The 17,353-nt window shown below is 52.2% G+C and overlaps 1 protein-coding gene and 1 pseudogene across 1 annotated transcript in view; one reads left to right on the top strand and one right to left on the bottom strand.

Annotated features, from left to right (window-relative positions):
• LOC123246716 (sodium channel protein type 5 subunit alpha-like) overlaps positions 1–17,353 on the bottom strand; it is a 263,117-nt gene that overhangs the window by 59,144 nt on the left and 186,620 nt on the right. The window contains exons 5-10 of the mRNA XM_044675519.1: positions 14,648–14,878; positions 12,465–12,528; positions 11,642–11,783; positions 9,044–9,241; positions 7,648–7,827; positions 5,811–6,194 (exon numbers count right to left, since the gene is read on the bottom strand). Coding sequence (XP_044531454.1) covers positions 5,811–6,194; positions 7,648–7,827; positions 9,044–9,241; positions 11,642–11,783; positions 12,465–12,528; positions 14,648–14,878 — 1,199 coding nt within the window. The remainder of the gene's footprint in view (positions 1–5,810; positions 6,195–7,647; positions 7,828–9,043; positions 9,242–11,641; positions 11,784–12,464; positions 12,529–14,647; positions 14,879–17,353) is intronic.
• LOC123232622 lies at positions 2,610–2,768 on the top strand (annotated as a pseudogene).

The raw sequence follows: 17,353 nt of genomic DNA, 5'->3' as shown, positions 1-17,353 counted from the left end.
CCGAAGGGAGGGGGAACCCTGTGGGAGATCCATTAACCAAATGGTACCAAAGGGCGCCGGTACCAGATCGACATCCCCCCGGAGAGCCCCGGAGCTCTGTCCCGCAGCCCAGACTACGCTTCTGTCAGTGACTCCGCCCAAAGCCCAGAGCCCAAGCCCCGGGCAGCCAGGCTGGACAAGGCCTGAAGGAGCCTCCAGGACGGACCGGGCAGCCCACTCTGGACTGATCAGAGAGGCCCATTGAGTTCTGTACTGAGTATCATGGCAATAGGAGGGGGGAGCTGCCTGCAGGGCGCTGAAGAGGAAGGCCCCGGGGCCTGGACGATGCTCCCCGTCATTCCCTGGGTGACCTCCTGAAGGCCCCTTTCCCTCTCTGGGCCCCGTCGGGGCTCTGCATCTAGACCATGAGGAAGCCAGCCTGGATGCTCTCTCAGGCCCCTTCCAGCCATGATCCCACCCTCGAAGGCCTGCCTGGACTCTAAGTTCCCCATCAGGCTTTCATCAGAAAAGGAAAAAGCTAAATGGGGTGGTGGGCTGCCTCCGGAGAGGGACTGCAGCCAGGCCGGGGGGCGAAGGAGGGCCAGGCCTGCAGCCTTCCTATGTGCCCCCCGAAAGGCTGGTTCTAAGTCCTGGCCCCAGGCTTTAGGAGTTCCTTGGGAAATAAATGAGAGGGAAGAGAACAGGAAGGTGAGGGGCCAGGCTCATCTGAGGACCGGCTTGAGAGGCTCAGGCCGGGGGTCTTCCCTGTGTCCGCATCGTGGACCTCCTGGCCCTGCCCCCTCAGCCATCGGATGAAGCTGATGGTGAACCCTTCTCACAACAGGGTTTAAAATGCATAAAATAAAATCCAAAGGATTATGAAGGAAACTGCTTCTACCGAAACAGAGTAAGCCCTTTGAATGACAATTTTAAAAGCATAGAATAAAATACATAGGAATATAGAAGAACTAAATTCCATAGTGGACAGCTAGTTGATTCAGTGGCTAGAGGGCCAGACCTACAGATGGGATGTTCCAGAATGTGCCTGCCCCCCCCACAGACGCTGCAGTAGGAGAGGCTGGGCCTCTAGGAAAACTCTAGGTGACTGTATACATCAATCAGGTGCTGGAAAGGAGGAGGCAAACACTGGGGCAATCCTCAGGACCCCATCATCCTCCATCTCCTAAAGGACCCGGGGACCTGGGAACTGTCACCTATTCAGGGCACACTCTGCCCACTGGGAACATGAAAGTCCCCTCCAGATGAGGAAGATAGACCTGCCACGCTGTCAAGGATTCTGAGAGGCAGGAGTGTGCTAAAAAGGAAAGAGTATTGCGCCGGGCGCCAGGAGACTTGGGCACCAAGCTGTGTGACTTTTGGGAAACTGCTTAACATCTCTGGCCCTCCATTACCTCATTTGCGGCAGTAAAGGGGTGGGGGTGATCTTTAAGGTTCCTTCCAGTACTAATAAATACTCAATCAGTAACTATAAAGCACCCACCATATGCCATAATGACAAGTGCTGGGAATACCTTGACCAAAAACGAAATTGTGCTCTGCCTTCGAGAAACTTCTATTCAACAAAAGTATATATTCTTGTTCTCTTCTCTCTCATGTCTTCTCTCCTCTCCTCCTTCTTCTTTCCTCTCTTTCTCGATATATATAAAATGTGAATTTATATAATTCAACATATATAATTCTAGATAATGTACACGAATATATAAAACAATGTATAATACAACATTTTAGAGCAGTCTTCAAGCTTATTAAATCTAATATATTTACTATATATCATATATGTTATATGTATTATAACATATATCATATATATATATATATCCGATATCCATATTCTATGCTTCACACACACACACACGCCCCTTATTTTCACCAACTGGACCCATGCTCTCACTGATGTAAGGAAACTGACTACATCTGAAAGCTCAGCTCAAATGGCCCCTTCTATAGGAGACATTTCTCTGTCACTCCCAAGCTGCTAATAATAATAGTCACTTGAGAGGGCTTCAGAGTTGGCCAGGCACCTTCTAGATAGGATCTCATTTGAACTTCACAACCACTCTGGGAGGTAAGTTATTATTATCTCCATTTTAGAGATGAGGAAACTGAAGCAGACAGAGGTGGTGACTTCCACAGCTGGAAAGTGTCTGAGGGTAGATTTGAACTCGGGCCTTCTGAGCTCCAAGTCCTATGCTCTAGCTCCCCAGCTAGGGCCTCCCTTCTCAAGTTACTTTGTGTTTACTCTGTATGTATCTTTTAAAAAAATATTCTTATTAAAAAAAAAAGAACCAAAAACTCTTATCTTCCAAGTTAGAATTTATTGGCTCCAAGGCAGAAGAGCGGTAAGGGCTAGGCAATGGAGGTTAAATGACTTGCCCAGGGTCACACAGTTAGGAAGTGTCTGAGGCCAGATTTGAACCCAAGATCATCCATCTCTAGGCCTGGCTCTCTTCCACTGAACCAACTAATTCTTCCCTCTCCTCTACACCTTTTGTCTCTCCTGTTAGAGTGGAGGCTCCTTGGGGGCAGGGACTGTTTTCACTTTCTTTCTGTGGCCCCATTGCTTAGCACGGTGACCAGCACATCCAAGTTTTTCACAAATGCTTATTGATAGCTTTGTACAGTGGCAGTATTGTCGCCAATGAGGTTTAACCAAGGTGTGATTATTGCTCATTGAAAACATAAATGCTTACTGATTGATTATTCATACAAATGGGTGCCATTTCTCCTGGGGCTTAATAAATGTTACTTGATTGAATGACCGAGAAGCCAAGGATCATAGAAGCCCAGTATGTATCGGAGGTGGGATGGGAACCCAGGTCTCCCTGCCTTCTGACCGTTATGCCACCTTGCCTCTAAAAAGATATCATGAGATCTGAGGAATGGCTGTTTGCTCAAATCCCAAGCAGAATTTTTGGGACCGAGGACCCTAATCTGGTGCCAGTGTTCGGGGTAGGCCACTGGAATGTAGATTTAGGATTGATGATCTTAGAGGTCATCAAATCCAAACTCTTTATTTCATCGAGTAGAAAACTGAGTTCTAGTGAGGTTAAGTGATCTGTCCAGGGTCACCCAGCTATTTAGTATCTGAGTAGAATTTGAACCCAGGTCCATCAACCTGACTCCAAGCCCAGCCTTCTATCCCACCCACTCATTGCCTGGCCCTTATTAGAATAAGGAGAGGCCAGATCCTTCCTTCAGCATCCCCGACTCCAGATTAAGAGGGAGGAGAGAAGGCAGCTGGGAGTTTCCCCTCCAGAACTCAGGCTGAGCCAGAGCGAGGCAGCCTTTAATCTGGTTAGTTTTATAAATGGCCCCATCTTGGCCCGCTAATCCCTTTAACTTTGGAAATAGCCTCATCTCGGAACCCCTAATTCTTTTAGGTTTGGAAATGGCCCCGCAGACGTGAGAATCCACCGAATCCCAGGCTGGGGTAATGAAGTGTATGAATGTGGGTGCTGCCCAACATGTGCGGTGCCACGAGATGATTTTCTCCCTAATGAAATTAGGAAATGATATTAACTTACCCAGGGCTGATCTAATTCCCAAGCTGTGGGCCTCCCGAGCTGTGACCTCAGTGGACGCAGCCTCCTGGAGCCCCTGCCTCATGTCCCACATCGGGACCTCCGTGGGCCCCAGAGCTTCCCCTGCCCAGGCCTGGCCAGCCATCACCAGGGGGCTTGGAGGAGGACCCCAACGGCCTTAATTACCCAAGATCTCTTCCTCCTCCAGCCTCCTCCAGCCCGTGGCGAGATGGCCTGGGTGGAACGCCGGCCTTTTCCTCCCTGTCCTTCTAACCTCCTGCTTTCTCTAGTCTGGCTCCGAAATCCTGCAGCAAGCACAGTTACAGATCGCCACGCCTGGCCCTGGAGAGGAGAGCAGGGCGACCTCCCTCCTGTTGGGAGCGAGGTGGGAAATGGCTGACTCTTCCCACGGACCCTGGAGAGCCCCTTACGAGTGAAAGCTTTTCTTCCTCACAAGCCCCCCTCCTGACATTTGGTGGTGACTCGTGCTCCCCTCGAGACCCCGGGAAGCCTCTCAAGATCTCCCCAGAGCCCCCCATGTTGCAGACTCAGCCCATTGTACAGAGATACTGCCCGGCCCCCCCCCCCCCCCCCCCTTCTCTAGCTCTGGGAATGGCCATGGAATTGTTGTTACATCAGTAATTGTTTCAGGGCTCCTTGAACCAGACTTGGGTCTTTTCACCCCAAAGGAGCCCTCCTTGGCCATGGATGTCTATGGTTACTCCTCTAGTAGACCTTAAGCGGCTGGGGGCAGCCAGGCCTAGAGATGGGAGGTCCTGGGTTCCAATGTGGTCTCAGATATTTCCTAGCTGTATGACCCTGGGCAAGTCCCTTCACTCCCATTGCCTGGTTCTTATCGCTCTTCTGCCTTGGAGCCAACACCCATATTTATTCTTAGATGGAAAGGAAGGGCTTCAAAGACCCCCCCCCCCCCCCGAGTGGCTGGAAAGAACAAATGAGACGTCTGTAAAACGCTTCACAAACCACGAAGCACAAGGGAAATGGTAACCATTGCTGTTACTGTCTAGCCCAGCTCTCTCATTTTACAGATGAGAAAACCGAGGCTCCAGGAGGTTACAGAGACCATATTTGTATAAAGCACCCTGTGAATGCCAACTGTTGTTGCTATTGTTATCGTCTAGCCCAGCTCTCTCATTTTACAGGCGAGAAAACCGAGGCTCAGGGAGATGGTCCAAAGGCACGTGGGTGCTAAGCAACAGAGACAAGACTTGAACCCAGGTTCAAATATCGGTTTGGGCTGACAAAAGGCGAGAGCTGCCAGGGGCCTGGAGATCATCTCACCCAGCTACCTCCTAGCCATTCCCCGAGTCTGAGCCTTTGTTTCCTAGCAGGGAGGTCTCTGTTCAATGAGATGAAAAAACGGGCCGAGTCTTGGCCAAGCCACGGGCGCCCACCCAGGAGGAATAAAGGGGGTCTGGAGGGGGAGAGCAGGGAGGGGGAGAGCAGGGTGCGGCTGTCGTGGGCTCTCTCCCAGGGGGTCTGACCCCGAGCTGGGCACCCGGGAAGGCTGGCGGATGGAGAGCTGCCCCTCGGAGGAGAGCTCGCCTCTGTGCCCGGGCCTGCTACATGGATGGGCCTCTCAGGGAGGCGGCTCCGGCTCCTCACAAGGGTGAGCTTTCTCACACTGAGAGTGACCAAAGGCTGTCCTCAGCGCTACTGAGCTCCTCATCATTGGAAGTATCCAAGTAGAAACTGGATGGAGATCCGGGCATCGGGCTATGGGCTGGGTTGTCACGGCATCCGAGGAAGAAGCCAGCCTTGGAAGAGACCTCAGGGGCCACCTCGAGGGCCCTCTCTACAAATATCAGAGGAATGAACGCTTTCTTGGGGTCAAAGGACCTGGGTTCGAATCTGGCCTCTGACCCTTCCTGCCTGTGTACAGGTCCCTTCCCCTCTGGGGCTCAGCGTCCTCGGCTGTAAAATGAGGAGACTGGAGGGCCTCGGGGTTCCTCCCTGCGCCCAGCACTTCTCCATGGCATCCTAATGGCCACTTCTGGAGTCTTCACACTAAACCTCGCCAGGAAAAACCATTTCTGCCTGCCGTCCTACAGCTCAGCTTCGGCTTCGCAGCGCCGAGGAGCCGCTCTCAGGGTCGCAGCGGAGCCCACGTGTGCGCACGCGCAGGCAGGACACGGGGACGCGCACGCACGCACGCACACACACGGACAGGACCGCAGCGGACCCCCCCCCCCCCCCCCCCAGGTCGCTCGCCATACACAGGGTCTGGGACTCACTCACAGGCTGACCCCCTGCCATTGGCCAGCTCACCGTGTCCGGAGGGGGGCGGGGCTTCTCCGGAATCACCGAGGAGAGCAGGCTGCCCCCGGGGGGCGTGGCCTCCGGCACCCCCGAGGCCAAGAGGGACACGACTCCGTTGCAGTCCACGGCGCTGTTCCTCTTGCCGTTGTGTAGGAGGCTGGGCACGCCGGGGACTCCCGGGCTGGGCTGGCTCTGGGCACTGGGGCGCCGCGCGGGCCAGGGCACCAGCAGGGACGCCCGGTGACTCTCGCTCTCCCCAGGAGTGCTGATCTCGTCGTCGGCGAAGTCCGTCTCTGAGCCCAGGTCCCTCCGCCGGAAGGTGAAGACGCTGCCGTGACTGGACCGGCGCTTCAGGGAGCTTCTGTGGGGGGCGTGGTTGATGCCCAGAAGGGTCTGGGATGGGGAAGAGAGAAGGAGGAGGAGACTAAGCCAAGGCCTTGACTAGACCCACCCCGCTCATCTGCGGCTCCTTCGGAGGCCACTGACCGGGCACCGGAAGCCCTCGTTCCTCCCCAAGCCGGCTCCGTGTGGCCCCTGGCACCGAGACCACGGGGGACCCTCACCGGCCCATCTCCACCTGCCTCCCGCAGATGGCTCTGCAGAATTCAGCGGCCACCCTTGGAGAGGACCTTCCAGCCGCTCTGGGTCGCCCTCAGCGGAGTGGCAGGAGGATAATGGCTGCCGTCTCTGCTGGGCACTGGCGTGGCTGAGGCCCCCACAAGCTTGGCCGTGGGCCGCTCTGGTAGTATTATTACTCTTCCTAGCCTTTCTCATTTACAGCCGGGAGGCCTTTGATGGCTGGTGCCGCCCCGCCCCCAGATGACCTTCCCTCAGGCCTGCATCCCACCCTGGATGTCAGCGCTTGTTCTTGTTCATCGGCTCCTCGAGGGCAAGCACTGCTTTTGCCTTGTCTTTGTATGTCCAGCGCCTGGCACAGTTTGGCCTCCATGGAGTGGGTGCTCGGTAAACGCCTAGATCCAATGGCAGGCTCAAGGCAGGGTGCTCGGACAAAATGCTGTCTCCCTAAGGTGGGGGAATGGCTGGGGGGCTCTTCACAGAGTTGCTCTCCAAAGGCTCCTTGCTAAAAGGAGGGATGCTGGGCCAGAATGCCTCCTGGAGGGCTGCCAGCCCCTGGAACCTGGGGAGTGGCTCTCTCTGCCTCATCCTTCAGGGGTGCCCCATGCAGAGAAGGGGGAGCCGGGTTCTGGTTCCCATGGGGCAGGGGGGCTCCTGGGCAGCAATGTAGTGACAATGCTGCCGGTGAGGCCTCTGATGGCCCACTAGCTCTCAGCTCTTGCTAAGCAAGTATTTGAGGCAATTAAGCCTCCCTGGCTCATTAAGCCCAATGAACCTACTGTAATTAAAGTATTAGCAAGCACTGGTGTCTTCCTGGATGCAGCTGCTGGAGCTGGCTCCTTGGGCTAGTGCAGAGGACTTGGGAGGGAGGCCTCCACCTTGCCCCATGCTCTTGCTGTAGCCCCTCTAAGCCTTCTGGCTGAAATGTGCTCAGGGGAGGTAAATAAAAAGCCCTGGGACACCCCAGAAAGAAGTCGGGGTTCTTGGAGACTCGTCTGTATGACTGTGGGGCAGCCATCTCATTTCTCTGCTTATCTATAAAATGGGCACTCCGGAGAGCTAGAAGGGTCCTCAGAAGACTAGTCCACCCCTTTGTTTTACAAATGAGGAAACTGTGCATGAATAGAAGGGTACTCCAGAGAACAAGGAAGGTGAGAGGCAGCCCCATGACCTTTTTACCTCCCTGGGACCCATGTTGGGGTCAGTATCTTGGGCAGCAGCGGGGATGCACATGGAAATATCTCCAAGGGATCAGAGCAGGGGAAATTACCGTTCTCCGAGGACCATCGTCTGAGTCCGATTTGGGGAATCGGTCTTCCCCGCCTTCGTCTGTCCCTGAGGACTGTCTCTTCCTTCTCCGGCTCCTTCTGTCTGGTACTGTCTTTGGGGCGAGGGGGGACATCTCAAAGGAGCTCCTGGACACGGTGTCCATGCCCCTGGCTGTCAGGGCCTAGAGGGGGAAAGAGGGCAGGAAATTGCCGGGTCAGTGCCTGGAGTTGGTGGTAGCGGTGGATCTGGTAAGCCTGAATTTGGACCAAAGATGATTTGGACCCTTCCCTGGGCCTCAGTTTCTCCCTCTGGAAAAGGAGGGATGTGTCCAGATAAGCTCCTGATTCCTCTGGCTTCTGCTGGCCAATGGTCCGGGCTTAAGAAAGTGACATTTAGCACTAATCAATACAATAATACACAACAATTCTAAAGGACTCATGATGAAAATGTTATCCACCTCCAGAGAGTGAACTGAGGAACTCAGAGGGCAGACTGAAGAGGGTTTTTTGCCTTTATTTATTATTCTTGTCTTGCTTTTTTTTTTTTTTTTGCAACATGGCCAGCATTGTTTTGCATGACTTCATATGTATAATGGCTATCGGATTTCTTGCCTTCTCAACAGGGGAAGGAGAGAGGAAGTGGGGCAGACAGTTTGGAAGTAAAAATAAAAATCAAATTTAAAAAATTGCAGCATTTATGTAAGCACCAACTGAGGCAGGGCCCTTTCTCCTAGGTTGGCTTGGCCGCTGGGCACCCACAAAAACTGAGCTCTAGGAAGGCAGGGCTGTACTTGACTCTGATTAGCTCATGTAGGAATAGGTGATGAACAGACTCCCCCAGGCCTCTGAGGAGGCTTCAGGATCTGTAGAGATACACCAAGGCTCTCGCCCTATAAATAGGCACTTCCTAAATTGTTGGTGGTTGAGTGACTGTGACATGAAATGCCCGAGACAGGAAGGCAGAGGAGGGAAGAGCCTGATGGCTCTGGGGGTGCTCTCTGGGATGGGGGTGGAGGGCATGATGGGAAAAGAGACAGAGAAGAGTTCTAGATGGAGGAAGGACATGTGTGAAGATACTGGAGATAACAGAGATGGGGTGGGAAGGGGAAGGAGGTGCAGATGGATCAGAGAGAGTGGAAGGGAGACATGGAAGAGTTCCTCTTAGACATCCATGGCCTGATTACCATTAGGCCTGCACTATGATTCCCTCAGGCCTCCTCACCCTTAATGACTATGCTACAAAGACCACAGCTTATTCTGGGAGCCTATTCAGACTGTAGGGACATCTTCCTCTTTCACTTGAAAGATGACCCAGAATGAATCCCTCAGACCACAGCTGCAGGCTTCAGTCCCCCTTGGTTCATTCAGCAGGTACCACCCAGGTGAGCTCTCACCCACCTCATGCTCCTTCTTCAGCATCTCCATGGCCTCCTGAAAACGCTTCTCCTTCTCCTCGGTCTCAGCAATTGTGGCCTGGTTCTGCTCCTCATAGGCCATGGCTACTACAGCCAGAATCAGGTTCACCAGGTAGAAGGAGCCCAGGAAGATGACCAGCATGAAGAAGATCATGTAGATCTTTCCAGCAGACCTCAGTGTCTGCAGGTAGGGGTGGCCATGGGTGGGAGAGGGGGAGAGAAAAGGTCAGATGCAGACTGATAGGCATCTCCAACAGACTTGGGGAGAACCTCCTGGTCTGGTTGGAGAAAAGCATTCAGATAATCTACCCCAGGCTCTGTGGGTCTGTAAAACATCCCCTGGGTGGAAGGGGAAATGTTACATCTCCATCTTTACGGAGCAGAGAATGTCCCCCACCCAGAGGAAGAGCCTATTTTTCCTCCATCTAGAAGAAGGAATGTTCTCCACCCAGAGGAAGAGAATATCCTCCCTTCTTATGGAAGGGAGAATGTCCCACAACAAAAGGAAGAGAATGTCTCTCTTTCATAATGGAAAGGAGAATGTTCCACATTGAAAAGAAGAGAATGTATTTCTTCCATATGGAGGGGAGAATATCCCCCACCAAAAAGAGAAGAATGCCTCCCTTTCATAATGGAAAGGAGAATGTCTCACACCAAAAGGAAGAGGATGCCTCCCTTTCATAATGGAAGGGAGAATGTTCCACATTGAAAGGAAGAGAATATCTTTCTTCTGTATGGAGGGGACAATGTCCTAGATTCACCACAGGGGAGATAATCAGATACCTAAAGGGGAAAATGTCCCATATGTGAGAGAGAATGCTACCCATAAGAAGATAATTTCTCACACTGGGAGGGAAGGATAGTCTACATCCCTAGGGAGAGGCTATCTCACCCAAGGAGGGGAAAATGTTCAATATCCACACAGAAGAAGAGTCATACCCAGAGGAAAAGAATGACTTGTATCTATATGGCAGGGAGTATGTACTCCAACGACTGGAGTGGAGCCTGTTCTAAACTCACATATAGGGAGAATGCCTTACATCTTCAGACAAAGGGGATATCCCTCAGCTAAAGGAATGAATGTCTCACACCTGAAGGGGAAAATAGTTTTCAATCAAAAATGTTGGAACTGTTTTAACAAAAATAAGTAAATATAGTAATCTGAGTAGGGTCAAACAAAAGGCAATTTGGGTGTGAGGAAGGATAAAAGGATATTAGGGGATTATAAGGTGATAGGGTGTGGAAATGAAGGTATATATGAGATAGAGGAAAATGGGGTATTATAGGAGAGGGCAGCTCAAACAGGTTTATTCCCAGAGGCTTGAGTCAGAGGATACAGGGAGGAAATCAGGGCCAGTAAGAAATGTTTAGGTTTGGCTGGAGGGTTTCTCTTGTTAGTTTCCAAGTCTCTTGAGGGAGGGGTCGAGGGGGCCCCTCCCTGCCAGTCAAACTGATGGCTGGAGGAAGTCTGGGGGAGGTACTTCCTGCCAAGATGGATGCCCCAGTTGTCTCTTGGCCCTTGTCTTAATTTTCAACACAGTGACTCACCACAGGGTTTGAATAGGTCACAAGGGGGTTTATTCATACCAGGGTCAGTCAGAAGGGGGAGGGGTTCAGGGTTTTCTAACTGCTGCTAGGGAGAGGGGTGAGGGTGGGGGATGGGTCGCCGAGGGGTTTGGACGGAGAGAGTCCGGCTCTCCCAGTCAGGAAGATTTGACTGCTTTTTAAGTAAAGTCTCTATCAAATCATTAAAACCAGGGGTAACTTATTTGAGGATACTCTACTAGCCTATAGAAACTAAAACCCACAATATCTAATCACCCAGCCCTCCCTTCCAACCAGAACCCAAAGGAAAATCAGGGAAGGGGCGGGATGGAGATGGGAGATCAGGGAGAGGTCCGGAGAAATGAGATGGGTCCAAATTTCCCCAAAACAAAATAAGCGCAGGCCAAGGCTGAAGCAATTAGGCCAAAGCCGAAAGACCAAAGCAAAAGCCTCCAGCCACAGCGAAAGTCAGAAGGCAAAAGCCTTGTCAATTGGAACTTCACCTCTATTTATAGCTTCAAGTTCTAACTGACTTTCTCAAGATTCTAAGATGTTTAACTGACTTTTTGTGACCGTTAGAAATTACAGAAGCAAAAAGTTTCTGTTAGCCACCTCGTATTACAGAACTGGTTCCTTTCAATACCGATTGAGGCTCTTCAGCCTCTAAACAAATACTCATCACAGGGGGTCATGCCCCAAGATTGTTGAGCTAGGAGGAGCTGCCCTATTTTGGACCTAAACTGTGTTGGTCCAAGAGCTAGGGCCAAGACTTCACGCCCCAAGTCGGGGCCCATCCCACCAACAGTGGGGCATCTCTGGTAACAGTGGCCCTGCCTGCCGAGGAAGATTGAGGGGAATGGAATTCTAAATCGTACCCTCGGGAAGCCCTGAGGCAAAGCCTGGGACCCGGTTAGTCTGGAGTTAGTGTGGCCTGACATGGAGCAGACTTGTATGAGGTCCCCCAGCCCCCACACTATCTAGTAGCTGGATGGGAAGCCCATGTGGGGCTCATCTTTCAGACTGGGCACACACATACCTGCTGGTAGAGACGCTCCCAACAGTCTTGAGTCATCAAGCGGAATAGAGCGAGGAAGGCCCAGCCAAAAGAGTCAAAGCTGGTATAGCCATGATCGGGGTTTTCTCCAGCCTTCAGACAGAGGTAACCTTCTGGACATGACCTGTGGGCCAGACAAATAGGAACTGCCATCTGGGCCTGCAGGACAATCCTTTAGCCCCAGGCCAGGCAGAGTGACTGCCCTTCCCAGGTTGTTTGAAACCTGAGGGTAAAGACTGGCCTTGCAGACAGGAAGACCTGCCACTTACTACCTATGTGACCTTGGGCAAGTCACAACCCTTCCCGGCCTCAGTTTCCTTATCTGCAAATGAGAGATCTATAGCCACCACGTTCACAGGGTTCTTAGAAGGCTCAAATGAGCTCCTGCATGTAAGAAGCGCTGATCAGAGGAGTGAGGAGCTTTTTCTCTTCCCTTCATCCTCCTCCCATCATGAAGGGAAAGTGCGTGGGCAGAGGGGAGCATTCCTCCTCCGCAGGGGCAAGTAGGTTTGCTCTCATGAATGGTCTTGGAGAGAAGGAAGAGGATCACTTGTCAGGGAAGCTGAGGAAGGGCCGAGGAAGGGCCGAGGAAGGGCCGAGGAAGGGCCGAGGAAGGGCCTCTCCTCCAGGAATGGGCAGCTGAAGGGTTGAGGCATCTTTTGACTCCCAGACTTCAGGATGGCAACAGGGAAGTCACAGCTTACAGTGTGTGTGTGTGCGTGTGTGTGTGCATGTGTGTGTGTGTGTGCGTGTGCGTGTGCGTGCGCACACTGGTATGGGTCTTTAAGAAATCGGTTCCACATACCCTGCGTCTGTACTGTTCCCACACAGTAGCACGTCGGAGGTTCCGTTCTTCAGCAAATAGTTTTCTGCAAGAGAAAGACCGTTTGCATGAGGCTCCAGCCCCGTCCTGCCCATGAGGAGTTTTCCACTGGACATCTGCTTGGTCTCGCGTAGAGCTCCCGGGCCCAGCCTCCCCTGTCCTTGTCGAGGGCAGCTCCATCCTCCCGGTCCCTGGCGGTCATCCTGGGAGTCATCCCTGCCCCATATCCCAGCTATCGCCAAGGCTTATGGGCTTCCCCTGGGCAGCCCTCTCCCACGCGCCCTCTTTTCCCTGATGGGGCCGGCCCTCGTCCCCTCGCATCTGGACTGTGGCAATGGCTGCTGGGAGAGCCCGACTGGCTCCGGGCTCTCCCAGCTCCAGCCCATTCTCCTTCCAGCCACGAAAGCCCAGATCTACATCACCCCCATCCCCTACTCAATAAACTCCAGGGCCTCCCTCTCGCCTATGGCAAATGTGGCAGAAACACTCCGGAGTGCTGCCAAACCACATTAAATGTAATGGGAAATAGGGATCAAAAGAAATAAAAATACGTAAAACAGATGCTTTTTAAAAGAAACCCTTAACTTCTGTCTTAGCATCAATTCTGACAGAAGAGCTGTAAGGGCCAGGCAGTTGGGGTAAAATGACTTGCCCAGGGCCACACAGCTAGGAAATATCTGACTCCAGGCCTGGCCCTCTATCCACTGGGCTACCTAGCTGTCCCAATAGCACTGAAATGTAAAACTAATTCAATATGTGGCCTACAGAGATGCTTCCCTACAGATCAGCAGCCCTGGTTTCCACTGGAGTTGAACACCACTGACTTCCAGGATCCTACCCACAATCCCCTTCCAGTCTTCTTACATTGCAGAGCCCCCCAATACTCTCCAGGACAGTGGCAGGGATCTCCTCTGTCTGTGGACTCCAGGCATTTTCTCTGGCTGCCCCCCAGCCTGGAATTCTGTCCCTCCTTGTCGTCTCTCTGACTTCCACCCACTGAAGTCTCAGCAAAACCCCCAGTTTCTCCAGGAAGCCTTTCCCAGTCCCCCTCAGGGCTAGCGGCTTCCCTATGCCGCCCGTCTGTCATTTATCCTGCATCGTAGGCACGTTATCCTCCCCATTAGACAGTGAGCTCAAGGAGAACAGGGACGGATGTTTAGGGCCTCTCTTTGGGTACAACAGGCACTTAATAAATGTTGATGGCTTGCCCTGTCTCTGCCTCCCTCCCCTCCTCCTTGGTCCCGGCTGCCTGACTTCCATTCTGGCCACTAGAGCTCTCCAGGGTCCCCAGAGGCCTTTTCTTAGCCTCGGTGGTCCTTCTGACCACAGGCTCCTGGAGATTCGAGGCCATTTGGAGCCTGGATCTGGAACGAGATTGGACCTGGGAGGCCAGCCCACCTCAACGCCTTGTTTCTCAAATGAGTCATCTGATGGTTGACTCGGGTCTAGTCCAGCCCTCTCATTTAACAGATAAAGGCAATGAGGCCAAGAGAAAAAATGCCACTTGTCCAAACTCACAGAAACCAGGGGGGAAAGCAATGATTAGGCCCTTACGATGTGCCAGGCTCTTTACAAATATCATCTCCTTTGATTCTTACAATGACCCTGGGAAGTGGGTGCTGTTATTATCCCTATTTTACCACTGAGGAAACTGAGGCAGAGGCCAAGTGACTTGTCCAGGATCACCAAGATAGTATCTGAGGCTGGATTTGAATTCAAGTCTTCCTAATTCTCTCTCCATTGTGATTACAACTCAGTAGGCATTTTATTAAGGGCCCCCTATGTAATAGGCACTGAGAAAACAAAGATAAAAAATGAAGCAAACCCCTAATTTCAAGGCACAAAAGGTACCAAGGTATAGAAGTGGATTTCGAACTCATTTCGAACCTCTGATTCTACATCTTTCCATCGTTCTTTTCTGGCCCTTTTTTTGGCAGCACTTTCTTACCTGGTCCTCTTCCTACCTCTCTGACAACTCTGTCTTGGTCTCCTTAGTCAGTTTATCTCTCCCTTCCCAACTCATTAAATAAATGCGACCCCCTCCAGCCTACTGGACCTTCCATTACTGATCTCAAAGCACCTTATTTTAAAAAAGCATGGCTGCCAGCTCCCCTCCTCCCAGGCTGGAGCCCCAGTACCAGGACACCCAAAGGGGAGGCGAGTACCTGGGCTGCTGATGTACATCTCCACCGACTCCCAGATTTGGTCATCGGACACAACAGTGCCATTTGTCCCATTCAGGATGGTAAAGTTCCGGACACATTTATTCCGTAAATTGCCCATAAAGAGTTGGAGACCTATGAGGGCAAAGACACTTAGGCAGAACACAGTGAGGACCATCACATCCGCGAGCTTCTTGACGGACTGAATCAAGGCCCCCACGATGGTCTTCAGGCCTGGAGAGAGAAGATCCGGGAAGTCAGAAGCTCACCAGAGGGCACGAGGCTGTCTGCTACAGAAGCTCAGAATTGGGCAACATCTCGTCTTTCTTAGAGAGAAGCCTAAAAGACTTTGAAGTGGGCTTGGAGCTGGGGACCCCTCAATAATCTAAGTGGGGCCTGGGGGATCTCGGAATTAAAGAGATACCCAGCAGGGCTAAGGGGAACCGAACTTGGGTCTGTCTGGGCCTTGAGGGGATGCCCTTGGGCCCTGCTAGTTGGGCTGGGCTGGGGCGAGGCAGTTCACAAAGTGAAGTGGGCACCAGCAAGACCTTTAGGTTAAGCTCAAACCCACTTTGCCCAGGTGGCTGAAGTCAGTGTAAGGTTTGGCCCTTGTTTCTGCCTGAGTTTCCAGGGAAGTAGGGGTACATGCATGGGACCACAGAGTGGGTCAATCTATTTGGGACTGAGAGGGGCTGGAATTGCCCAGTCCAGAGTGAACATGGACTTAGGCTTCATTCATGAATTCACAAATTCCCTTCCTTGACTCAGTTTGGGTGAAAAAAAAAAAAACCAACACACACAAACAAAAACACCAAAAAAACCCTTATCCTGACTCCCCACTGCCAAATAATTATGGGTCCCTATGACAGCCGACAGACGGGTGGCGAAGAACACTGGAGATTGTCACAAAGGAACACACATTCAGAAACTTGTCCCCAGCCCCAGAGAGATCAGGAAAAAGGAGAAGGGGGGCAGGGAAGGCTTTGGTGTGCCCTTTCAAGGTCAAACATCCCAGGGAGGGCTGGAATTGTTCCAACAGGAATGGACATGGCAGTCAACACTCTCCAACATCTTGGGGCTCTAAAAGGGCTTAAATGGAACTCCTTCTACGCTTTTCTCCTGACCCCTTCCATGAACCTTTTCATGCTCATATGCAGCTCTGGGTAGGAAACTAACAGATGCTCCCAAAGGTGGCAGCAGAAGGAGCAGGCTGCCTTACCTTGGAGACAGGTATAGATCTAATATATCTGCCTCCTTCCAAACATTTCCCTCTCTCCTAGAAGCGCTTGCTTGCTCTCTCTCTCTCTCTCTCTCTCTCTCTCTCTCTCTCTCTCTCTCTCTCTCTCTCCCTCTCTCTCTTCCTCCCTCTTTCTGTCTCTCTCTCTCCCCCACTCCTCCTCCCCAACTGTCTCTCTCTCCCTCCCTATTTCTCCCTCCCTCTCTCTCTTTTTTCTTCTCCCCATCTGTCTCTTTCTTCCTCCCTCCCTCTTCCTCTCTCTGTCCCTCTCCATCTCTCCCTGTCTCTGTCTCTCTTCCTTCTTGCCTCATTGAACTTGGCCGTACTGAGAGAGGTCTCTTTAAAGATGGGGGACCCTGGGAATGGAGAAGGGCTCACCAGGTAAATCACAGAACACCTTTGTTGGAATGAACTTGGCCTCAAGGCCCAAACTCAGTGGTGGAAGGAGGAGGAATAGGGAGGAAAGAAGAAGAGGGAGAGGAAGAAGGACATAGAAGAAGGGCACATTTCATAGCCCTCCCCTCCAGACGTTCCCGAGTGAGCCTCCCCTTGCATTATCCGTTACACAGCCAGGCTCCCTCTGGGATTTCTCATTTAGTAAAAGACAAGCAAAAATGTGTGACTACATCCAATCTGGCCCACTAGATTGAGGTTATCCTTCTAAAAAGCCAGGCCAAGAACTCTGGTCTCTCGTTGTTTCCCACAGATGGGTGTATGAACTTCTGCCTGGCTGCCCCGCCTCCCCCCAGCCTTTGGAGGCTCCACTCGGGCCCCGCAGCAGCTCGGGCTCCCACAGGCTAAGGAAGGAAGAGAAGCAGGGCTCCCCGAGTTCGCCCACACTTCTGATTAAAAGCTCTCCATCCTCAAGCTGGTTAATCTATTCAAACTCCCCACAGCGGCTGGTGTCAGAGTGAGAAGTCAGGAAGCAGAGGAGGCAGGCACACCAAACAGTGGGAAACAAAAGTCTACCCGTGAGCACGCCTCTGGCTGTGAGAGAAGTGAAGAGATGCTCAGGGCATCCTGCAGGAGAAAGAAGCCCTCCGAGGAGATGTTGGCAAGCACCTGACGGGGGAAGGCACGGGCCAGGGGGCAGCTCCTGGGCCAGCGTCATGAGGCCCTCTGGGGGAAGGCCGTCCCAGGAGAGGGGCCTGGAAGACCAAGGCTCCAGGTTTTTCATCAAGGCATCTTGGGTAGTCGCTCTGCCCTGCCCACATGGACCTTCATTCTATAATGTAAGGACTGGCCCGGATAGCCTCAAGGGCCCATTATTGATAAAGGAGGCACCCAGCAGGGGACACACAATGAGCCTGAGAGGATGGAAATGTGAGGGGGCAGATCTAGGAGTACTGGACTGTCTGTTCAAAGCCAGAAGAGAACCTGGATTATGAGAGAGAGACAGAGAGAAAGGCAGAGAGATAGATAGATAGATAGATAGATAGATAGATAGAGAGAGAGAGAGAGAGAGAGAGACA

The sequence above is a fragment of the Gracilinanus agilis genome, chromosome 1 (assembly GCF_016433145.1).
Source record: "Gracilinanus agilis isolate LMUSP501 chromosome 1, AgileGrace, whole genome shotgun sequence".
NCBI classification, from domain to species: Eukaryota; Metazoa; Chordata; class Mammalia; order Didelphimorphia; family Didelphidae; genus Gracilinanus; species Gracilinanus agilis.
This window is presented reverse-complemented; position numbering and strand designations above follow the sequence as displayed.